Source organism: Lytechinus pictus, chromosome 1, assembly GCF_037042905.1.
Source record: "Lytechinus pictus isolate F3 Inbred chromosome 1, Lp3.0, whole genome shotgun sequence".
In the NCBI taxonomy this organism is placed as follows: Eukaryota; Metazoa; Echinodermata; class Echinoidea; order Temnopleuroida; family Toxopneustidae; genus Lytechinus; species Lytechinus pictus.
Genome location: NC_087245.1, coordinates 13,501,847 through 13,513,203, shown reverse-complemented (window position 1 = coordinate 13,513,203; position 11,357 = coordinate 13,501,847). Strand labels below are relative to the sequence as shown.

General features: G+C 35.0%; 1 protein-coding gene across 1 annotated transcript; it reads right to left on the bottom strand.

The window, feature by feature from the left end:
* Positions 1 to 3,425: 3,425 nt before the first annotated feature.
* On the bottom strand, positions 3,426 to 8,861 carry LOC135155551 (lysozyme-like). The gene is made up of 3 exons (XM_064105022.1): positions 8,724 to 8,861; positions 7,839 to 8,015; positions 3,426 to 3,724 (listed from the first exon to the last, which is right to left on the bottom strand). The coding sequence occupies exons 1-3, from the start codon at positions 8,782 to 8,784 to the stop codon at positions 3,525 to 3,527; spliced, it is 438 nt and encodes a 145-aa protein (XP_063961092.1). The 5' UTR covers positions 8,785 to 8,861; the 3' UTR covers positions 3,426 to 3,524.
* Between the last annotated feature and the right edge of the window lie 2,496 nt (positions 8,862 to 11,357).

Sequence of the window (11,357 nt, the reverse complement as noted above, 5' to 3'; positions counted from 1 at the left end):
GCATAATAAAAAGGAAATTTAGGGTTAGAAAAGGTTAGAATATGACACAGATGTTTAAAAAGCCTGAACACAGACAATAGACCCGCCTCAGGTCCACCAGTCATGCCAGTGGTACCTTCAGGGTATTTTGCTGGGGGTGGCAAGATTACCTAAAGGTTACTCTTTTTTTTAATCAAATTTATCAAACCTATCATCTAGGGGCCATGGGAGGCTGCAGTATTGTCTTTGCTGTCTTATGTCTGATGCTGCCAAACTTGCTGCAGCAGCCCGATGTTCCGCCTAACTTACGAACTAAGGTATACCAGGTGTAATACATATATATACATTTCTATCATTCAGCGTTGTCTATCACATCTCTTGTTTTTACATTTTATTAATCCGTTGCCCTTGGAACATAGCTTACGCTATAAGATGCTTACAGGGGCGATTGTCCACATTGCATGACGAATACTACACTGTAAACATAAAAAATATTTGAAATTACTCAGTAAAATTTAGGCGAAAAATAGTGCCTTAATTTTTTTTTAAGTATTTATAAGTTTTAAGCAGTTTTAAAAAAAATTACTTATTTTCTTTTCATCCATTTTACTGAAAAAAAAACGTTACAACAACTTAATTTAATTAAGTAAAACAATCACTGAAATATAAAAAAATTAAATGGGGGAGTGGACTTTCGTGATTCGAAAGTCCGCTTCCCCATCGTCCCACTTTTAGTAGCATCATTTTAATCTTAGACATCTTTTATCCAAATATTATACTTTATGCATTGTCACTTATAGCAAATAGCACTCGAAACGAAGCAACTCACCCTTTACTCCTTCGTGTGATAACATTGACTTATATGCTATTGTTATTTTTCTTTATTTTCATTTTTTTTAAATTTCATTTATAATTGTTTTCTTATTAATTTGAAAAAAAAATCGTAGGGGGTAATCGTCGCCATGTCGCACTACCCTTGAGGTTCACAATCAAGAGGTAAAACATGACCAAGACTCGGTCGTTTCATTGTAAAGTGCGTGACTTTCAAAGGGTTTGGTGATATGTTCCCATGGTGTCAATATGACGTCTATACTTTACAAATAGACCATGGAGATGAACTTCATCAATATACGCAGTATGTGACGTACAAGTCTCCGATCGTGAACGGGGGAGTCATACTAGCGGGGATCTGTAATAATGTTAAAGGGATGGTCCCAATATGATGATCTCAATAAATGGAGTAAAATTCACAGAGCAAAATGCTGAAAATTTCATCAAAATCGGATAACAAATAACAAAGTTATTGAATTTTAAAGTTTATCAATATTTTGTGAAAACAGTTATATGCACATCGTCGTGAATATTCATTAGGTGGGCTGATGATGTCACATCCCCATTTCCTTTTTGTTATGCTATTACATGAAATCATAAATGTTTCATTTTTTCATGCATGTGTAATTCATGTGTCTCCATTATGATGAAATAAGTTGCGGCAATAAATAACTAATCCACTTAATCAGTTGTCAATCCAATTGTTTTAGTTCTTGGTAGAAAATTTTTATATAAACCTAATTTCATATAATAAAATACAAAAGAACTAGTGGGGATATGACATCATCAGCCCACCTAATGAATATTCATAAAGACATGCAAAGAACTGTTTCACCGGAATAATGCAAATCTTTAATATTCAATAACTTCGTCATTTGTGATCCGAATTTGATCAAATTTTCATAATTTTGCTCTGTGAATTTCACTCTATTTAGTGAGATATAAATATTTCCGGCCTGGACCATCCCTTTAAGTCATCCGTATTCAGTTTCTTGTGAATAGAAGAACTTCGCTATCACCAAGTTACTAGAAATGAAATATTCAACAACAACAACAAAATCAGTTTTGAGTGAATGAAGTCATCGGTTCCTTCATTAGCATACAGGCCAGGATATGCATATGTAGAGCACTTATCATATTGTCAGTATTATTTTGTTATCCTTGTCTGATCTTTTCATACAAAGTGGAATTCGTCTAATAATAGAATGGGAGGCAGGAAGGGTTAGAAGGCCAGTGTTTGTAGAATTTTTGGTCATGTTCTGCATGGATCTCGGCAGCAGTTTCATTTAATAATCTCATAATATCATATTTTTACCTGGACCACAGTTGAATGGAATTGGACTAGAACAGAACTATCCATGCAAGACTATATTTGCTTTTAATGTGTTGGAAAAAAAGCGTAGTCTTTAATATGATTATCTTAAGGGACCATATTACTTACAAAAAAAGGAAAATAGAATAAATAATATTTTCTCTCTTTGATGATGCATCGAATCTATTTTTTGCAAAATAGGGGACAGTGTTGTCTCCTAACCAGTATGTCCTGCACCCATTCTGTACCTCGGGTTTTTTTTCCTGTTTTGACAAATTCACTGCTATCAGATGTAGAGGAATACGTCCACACATACATTTTGAATAGATCATACCATAAGTGGTTTTAATGATGCGCCAAAATTTCATCACCGTAAGTGTGAAAGTGTAAAACCTCTCCTCCTATCCAATCTCGATATCCTCTTTCGATATTACGCTTACGATAAGACAATTTATGTAAACGGGGTTTTCGTTTGCGGGTCTGAAATTGGTAACATTGTGTGAAAGAAAAAGCAAACCATCTTTCTCTTTACAGTTTAATAAACTTTTGGTTTCGGCCCCCGCCCCTCGCTTCATACAGCCATGGTTACTGCCGCGTCAATCCCATTGATAACACAGTTTGAGAAATGCAATTGAATTGGGCGTTTCGTCATGGCCCCTCACGTATCACCTTTGAACGAATATTATGTCACTATTGGTGCAACAAGAATGATCATCCTCCCTTCATATTCCACCACATGCCCAAACAAACTGTGTAAGGAGTTAATCCTTTTCTTTCTCTCTTAATCTTATTACAGGAATTTATAAATCACGTGACCACTTGAAATAAAATGCTGAAATGACGGTTAGCAGAAGGACATGACAAATAAGTGAAAAGAAAAATGAATAAAAAAAGAAGCTCAACAGGTTTGAATGTGTTGCCGCCAGACTCGACTCAGATGGCGTTCTTTTATTGTAAGTCGATACCTCATCAAGCTATCATGCCTGTAAATGATTTATATGATTAAATTTTATATCACAATCGTTTCAAATAGTAAAATGACATATCTTAATACATATGAGCAGGTGCATCCCTCCCAATGGATTTTTTTTCAATAAGTCCAGAAGAATAATGATATTAATGACTAATACATGTACTTTTAAAAGGTGAATACTGAAATATTTAGTCGGAATGTATTCTCTCTTTGACCTGGTGTTAATATTATTGTATATTATATTCAATTGGTGAGTTACTTATGTCATACACCTTTGATCTCCACCCACAGTAATCTGATCACATTTTTTAGTCTACAATCTGCTCATATAACCGTTTGAATAATCTACATTTTTTATGTCTACTTTTTATTAGATTTCAAACTGTTAAACCATTCTTATTCCAAGCAAGGTTCAATATTAACACTGCTCTAATTTAAGCAGTTTTTCACTTTTTTCCAATAGGGTTTGGTGCTGGAGCTAGTGTGACCATTCGGACCACCATTATGAATCCGTGCAAAGTGCTCACATGTTGGCGTCTCACCAAGTCGTTTTTTGGTGGCGTAGCGTTTCATATAGAACTGTACGGCTTCCTCGCTGCAACTCCAGTCAGCTGTACACGCCTTCCATGCTGTTTGTAAAATGAAATAATGAATTCAAGTTTTTATCTTTTTGAAAGTAAATTTAGCATATATACAGTACACTGGCATATACCTACACCCCTAAGAGGTAGCGGTTTATTTTTACATTAGGGGGAGAGGGCGAAACTAATAACAAAAAAGAGAAGGGGAAAAGGGAAAGGGGGAGAGAAGGAACATAATTTTTCAAAAAGAGAAAAAATTTGAATGTGAACAATAGGCTTGACTTATCACGTTTCAAAGTTAATATGCACAAATTATTCTGCTCGCAATTCGAGTTTCATTATCTATTTCAGCGAGTTACGCAATAAGGCATCCTTTTCATGATTATAAAAAGTGATGAATATCAACAATGGTCAGCTCGCACTACGATTTCGCATTATTTGATTAGATTATTTATCCCATACTTGAATTCCAACGAACGATCATAAAACTATAAACTCTTCATGTAAATAGGCCTATATAAACTATTCGCAGAGCTTTGCATTGACATTAATTATTTAGATAGGCCTACTCATCCTGTTTATGATTACAAAAGGTGCATGTGATAATATTGAAAATGTTGGATGGTTTTCATGGGCATACACAAAATCATTTTTAATATTTTGTCTCTTTGAAACAACCTCAAACAGCTTCAACAAATATCTGTGCCTCTAAAACCCTACATCTAAATAATAATAACAAATCTGTGCATAAATTTGCATAATTAATTAACCAGAATAGAATAACCAATTTTGCTGCATGGGTCATGTTATGTTTGCAAGATTTTGCATTTCCATGTATGTGAAAGCGAATATATATTTAAAAGAATATTGCAGATATACGATTCTATGCGGTCAATTGACAGCCATTTTGTATGCCAAAGGATCACCAGTCGTTCTTAAAGTCGCTCTTAACTTACGAACAGCTTTATGAAACACCCCCAGGGGGCCGTTTCATGAAGCTGTTCGTAAGATAAGAGCGACTTTAAGAACGACTGGTGATCCTTTCCTGTGGTAAATGATGTTCACTGTTATATATTCATTGGTGATTTACCAGTCGTTCTTAAAGTCGCTCTTAACTTACGAACAGCTTTATGAAACACCCACCAGGTCTCATCAGATTCAGAACATCTGAATTGTGTGAAACAAACCCGTTCCCCACTTATACCCCAAAATGCCTCTAGGATTAACATTTTACCAATATATCTATCTTGTCAACTATAAAGAGGACATATTTGGCTACTATAAATATCATGCAACCGTGAAGGGCGAGCTGAATTATGGGGGGGGGGGGGGGTTAAATCTAGCAACATTGACTTTTCGTAACAATTTCTTCATGCACATAATGAATTATTAACCAATGATATTTTTGTGGGCGGGGCAAAATATTCATTTCGTCTATTGAAAATAGGCATGCACGTTAAAAATCAGTTTTAATATTTTGTCTCTTTGAAACTTTTTCAATTCAATTCAATTCAAATAAAACATTTATTTTCTTCCATTTCGTTACATTTTTCACAAACATAAATTCATATACATAAATCAATTTGTTATAAAAAAAAAATATATATATATATATTAATATGTACATATTGTGTTTAAGGAAGAAGGCGTATACCCTAAAAGCTTAGGCTTGTGGCGGGATACGCCTTTAGACAAAAATACAATACAATAAACAATACAAAGGAAAGGGCAGAGAAAAGAAAAGGAAAGGGAACAAGAGAGGGAGACGTGAGCGGGGAGGTGGGCATGAATTACTAAATAAAATAGAATGCTCAACAAAATATCAGTGGGGGCAAAGTATAAATGCCGCAACAACAATTTGTCCATGGTTTATGTTATCATGTTTGAAGTCAAAAGGAGACGTAAGATGGGAAATATTTATATAACAACCTCGTCAGACGTCAAAAAATATTTGCGCCTCTAAAACCCTACATCTAAATAATAATATGAATAATTGTACGGCCTTTAAAATATAATACCACAGTCAGTGCTTGTATATTTTATTGTTCTTTGAGTTTCTTATGTATACATGTATTTCTTTGTATTTTCTACCATTGTTTTAACGGCTCCTTACCAATTGCATCATTTATTAAGCAAGACAACCATCTATTTCATGATTATAACAAGTAAAGAGAATGTCCCGTTTTAGATCTTAGCCTCAAAGATGCTCCCACTTCAGATTTGCAATAATTCTGTATTGGATATACTTCTTTCTTTTTTTTTTCTTTTTTATAAACGTACATAAAATCATATTTTGTTAGATCAAAATGTCAGACTGATGCGAGCGCAAATGCGAGCGCAAAACGTAAGCATCAGTTGTTATGGATACCCACTCTGATCATCGGCGAAAAAGGTTTTTTTTTTAGGTCAGAATATATCAAACATTTTCAGTTCGCGTTTTTGGTTCTCATTATTTGGTTGGTGAGATATGCACTGCAAACTGTCCTAAACAGGTCCCTTTTCTTATTTTCAGGTCGGTATGCTACAAATTTCAGTTCGCGCTTGGTGATTAATTGCTTACTTAACCACGCATCTTCATCCCCATTACAAAAATAAATGCTCTGAGCATTCACTTTTTAGGTTTGCATACATAAAATATGCAATATTTTGAGATTTCCCTCGCACCATTCTTTTAAGCGATATAATTTAAAAAGATGTTGCAGATTTATAAACATTTGGAAGTTCATAATCAAGTGTTCCAAACGCTATGTATTACTTCAAAAAATTTAGAGGATACCATTTACACATTCCCTCAGGCTGTCATACTTTATTACGTTTAAATCTCTCTAAAATTTGAAAATATCGCTCTTGAAAGTAAGATATTTTCATTCATTTCAATCCCGTAGAAAATGAAACGAATGGAAAGATTAATGCATATCCCCTTCCTAATTCTGCCCCCCCCCCCCCCCATCGTGAAGTGAAATCGCATGCACTCATCTACATAATTATGTATAATTCCAATCGGGGCATAATGGGTGTTTTTGTTTATGACATGTTTATGAAAAACATTCTCCATCATTTTTAATATTATTTTTGCACAGTCACTACGCTCCCTCGCTCAATATTAGAAACATTTAGGGGCAGAGGGCGGGGGATTAGCTGCTTAGTCAGATCATTATATAGTCTCCCATGTACACATAACATATGCTGCACGCGATAGACCATTTTCATTGTATTGAAGAAACCATTGTCGAAAATTTCTCAAGCCCCAGACAGAAGCCCCACCAAATTTTTGGCCTAGAACCGCTCCTTACTTTACTACGCAAATGCTGATCATTATCAAAACATTTTGAACGAATAAATGCTATTTCAAGAATTTTGATCGTCATTAACAGACGGTTCTGTTCAATGAACATGTTATACGGCGAGTCGAAAACAGCCGTTTATTCATTTTAATACAAACCACCGACATGTAGCTGGTACAAAAAATTAAAAACGGATGTTTTTGACTCGCCGTACGGCAGTAGAGCAAATGTGACTGATGTATTACTGACATCATTCTTTTTCAAAGGATATTATACAATGTAATTCAATACACAATTTCAAAGGAAAACTTAAAAAATATCTTCTGAATTCATATTAGATTATCGTTTTTTCCCAAAGTAATGTAATTCAGAACTTAATATGTAAATGTGTTTATTAATTTCTCTTTGTATATATGTTTAATCGTTTTATGATTTCTGTATACAGTGTATACTGAATCATTTATTTTTATTATTATTTAATTTAATTTTTATTCTTTTAATTTTTTTATTCATTATATATATATATATATATATTGTTTATTTCTTTATTTTATCTTATTTTTAATTCATAAAATTTACTTATAAAAGGGGGCCTTCACCCTACAAGCTCTGCTTTTTAGTTGGTCTCCTTCCCTTTCGATTTCATGGTATTATTGTATTATAAAAAAATGATTTAAATGTTATATTTTGTAAATATGTATATTGAACTATCATTGTAAATGTAAAAAGATTGAAAGAGAAAATAAATGAATTGAATTGAATTGAATTGAATTGAATCATGTTATGACAATAAGCAAAACATTAATTTTACATCCGATTTCGATGAATTTTCGGAGTTACGCTTGCTCGATTTTCTCCTTTTAATTCAATGAACTCACATCTTCCGAGGCGTCCACCATCATCTTTTTTTTTTTGCTCTTGAGCATCGATCCAGTATGCTTCCTTGATTTGATAAGGACCACAGGATAAAGAGCCTACATCATCTCGACAGACCGGGTTTGGCATCTTACAACCAGATTCAACTTTACAGATGCAGGCCAAACAATCGTCTGGTACTATAGGAGGTGAAGAAGAATGAATCGAGTTATTTTATAAACGACTCCCTATAAGTGAAAGCGAAGTGATCGAGATTATCGATTATCGATTATCTTCTTCTTCTCCTTCTTCTTCTTCTTCTTCTTCTTCCGTCCTTCCAACAATCTGCTTCAAATTTAATAACAATTTCGAATGCAAATATATGGGAAGGGAAAAAAATTAATCGAGTTACTTTACAGAACGACTCCCTGCAATGCTAAAGCGAAGCAATTGAGAATAATCTTATTATTTCCCTTTCTTCTTTTTCTTTCTTTTCTTCTTCCTCGAGGAGGGTCGAGGAAGGTGCACTATACCATACCGTGAAACATGGGCGGAAATCTGTCCCCAAAGGTAGGGGGACAAGGGGTGGGAAAATTTGACAAGCAAAAAAAAGGTTTTCACCCAAAGTGTAAGGTCAGAATACGTGCATTATATCGATTGTGAATGATATAATTCTCTCCATCATAAAAGACCTCGAATAGTAGGGGGACATTTAGTATTGTTTCTGTCCCCCTGTCCCCCCATGGGATTTCCGCCCATGCCGTGACTAGACATTAGCTCCGGTGGCATTTACACGCTTATCCGTCCGACCATTAATCTGCTTCAAATTTGATAAAAGTTCGAATGCAAACAATTTATTTTTCCCCAAAAAAGTTTTTTTCAAGGAATTTTAAAGTATGAAAACTTACCGGGATCACCACCCGACACCAACAGGAAATAAAGATGGAACAGAAGACAAAGCAGCAACATCTTTGTTCGTGAGCAACTAAAATAATGCCGATTTTGTTTGCATTATATATACTGTCATCGAGCCATGATGACGTGTATCTCCTTCAGTCCGAGGTTGGCCTATGGTTGGGATGGGGATGTAACCCCCTCCCCCCATTGTTCATATTGTCGTATGTACAATGGTCTTGAATTTGAATCCTTCAATCCTTTAACGACCCTTTCTGCATGTGACAATGCTCAGCACCCCCAGTAACAATAGAATAATCCTCCGTGGATAGGTCCATGACTGAAATTACTGTGCTTAAACCAACCCATACTATTTTATTTTCGAGGAAAACAAGACCGCGCCGTTGCCATCATCCTCGACGCTATTGTGCGATGGATATTCATATAAAAAGACTGCCATCGATGAATATTCACCCTAATATTCATCCCTAGACAGGCGCGTATCAAAGGGGGGGGGGGCGAGCCTGCCCCAGCCCCCTATTTTGGGGTAACTCCCCCCTCAAAAAGTGATGTTTTTAACTTGAGAGAAACGCTGAAAACAGAAAGAAAAGTAAGGAGGTATTTAATTAATTTTTTATATTGCAATGAATCAATTGAAATGATGATTGCTGATTGATCCATTGTTACACTTGTTTCCCTCAAATTAATTGTTGCCAGTTTCAGTTCATATGTTTCTTTATTTATATTCTTAACTGACCTGGATTGAGGTGAAGGGTTGTGGGAAGGAAGGCCTGTGGGCCATGGTAATTCAGTTTACCTTTTCCAAACCCAGGCAGCCCCTTCATCTCTATTCCAGGTCCTTTGTACTATGTCACCTATGTCCTATTGTTTGTGTGATTTGTATTGTACTATAATTTATGTATTTTTAATTGCCGAATAAAATAATAATAATAATAATGAATAAGATAATTAATTGCTTCCTCCTAATAATGAAATTGTCCCTTTTTTCAGGATGGAATACCGACAAGTTTCATCTCGCGCTTAGGAAGAGGAATACACTCCTAGGAAGATAGTCATCATTTTCATATGTATATATATATATATATTATACTTCAGCTCCTGCTTGCGCATCATTGATTTTCATAATAAATGAAATGTGTTTAGAATGCCCAGATTCTAGGTCTAAATCTCCAAAACACGCGCGCACATGTTAATTGCGATATGCAGCTTGTTCTTTATTCAAAACGTGCTTAAATTATCCAGTTTCATATCAATCAAAGTATCAAAAATGTTCTCGCGCTTCGCATTATTAATGTAGGAAGATACAAAATTATTCATCCTATTCATGATTTACAAAACATTTGTCCCGCTTTAGGTCTAAATCTCATTTTTCCCGCTCGCGCTTCGCGCTCAGCTTAATTGTTAAGTTATATACCTATCCTGTTTATGATTACAAAAAGTGCTTTTAGAATGTCAAATTTTTAGGTCAGAATGTCAAACATTTTCAGCTCGCGCTTCGCGCTCGTATTATTTGATTGTTGAAATATGTATCTTTTTCATGGGTAACTGCAAACAGTCCGTAACATCTAGGTCCCTTATTTTTTATCAGGCCAGAAGGTTTATTAAAACTTTTTGCTTGCGATTCGTGGTAATTATATAGTTACATACACATCTTGTTCATGATCACAAACATTGCTCAGAGACTTCAATTTTTAGGACAAAATACATGAAATCTAAAAAAAAATGATTTAGCTCGTGCTTCGCGCTCGCACTATTTAATTAGGGCTTATATGAGGTTATTATTTATTTGTGTTTTGCAAGAATAAAGATAAGAAGTGACAGTTAGGACTACCCATTCAAAGAAACAAAAAATCAACTTTGAGTGGCCGATCGTGGAAATTTTTTTCGGCCCCCTTTTTGTCGAAAGCTGGATCCGTCCCTGCTAGAGCCCTTAAAGAAACAAGTAGATGATTAGATGAAAGAACAATCAAATGTATCATCATTACTAACATTAACTGAGCGCATCTTTTCCACATCATCATCTGCCAGGAAGGGGCCTATCCCTAGATTCGCTCCGGAGACAATTGCTCCGATGGAAAATCTACACGTTAAGCAAAACGTAAAAACTTACCTCTAAAACTAAATAATCCCTCACCCTAATTTTACATAATTCTATAAACCAAAAACTCTATTACATTCCTAACCATCAACCCTTTCCCCTCTGGGATATCAAGACCGGAACCAATGTCGCAGGAGAAAAGGGTGTATAGGCCCTGGAAGGGGTGGGGGAGGGTAAATTATAGTAATATTGTCGCTTATCCTGGTAAGTTTTCATATTTTAAGCTTTTTTTTAAATACTTTTTTATAATCGTGAAGATAGCAAAATAAAAAAGAGCAATGTGTGACGTAAGAAATGGGATTTTTTTTTCTCTTTCTCTCTTCGACCGACAATGTTGTTTAATCACTCTTTCTTCTGGACTTTGAAAATTGTGTCCAGAGAAAACTTGAGACGTAATTAGTATTTGTAGAAATGTTGACGAATAAATAATGCAGAATGTGATAGGAAATATGTTGTTTGCATTCAAATTTTTATCAAAATTGAAGGAGATTACTGGAAAGACGGATAAGGGTGTATAGGCCCGGGGAGG

Excerpts from the sequence above, each read along its gene's own strand:
- LOC135155551 (XM_064105022.1), bottom strand. The coding sequence starts at position 8,784 with ATGTTGCTGCTTTGTCTTCTGTTCCATCTTTATTTCCTGTTGGTGTCG. Across the intron at positions 8,016-8,723 it reads GGTGTCGGGTGGTGATCCCG|TACCAGACGATTGTTTGGCC; the intron begins GTAAGTTTTCAT and ends CACCTCCTATAG. Across the intron at positions 3,725-7,838 it reads TGGTGGACGCCTCGGAAGAT|CATGGAAGGCGTGTACAGCT; the intron begins GTGAGTTCATTG and ends TTTTACAAACAG.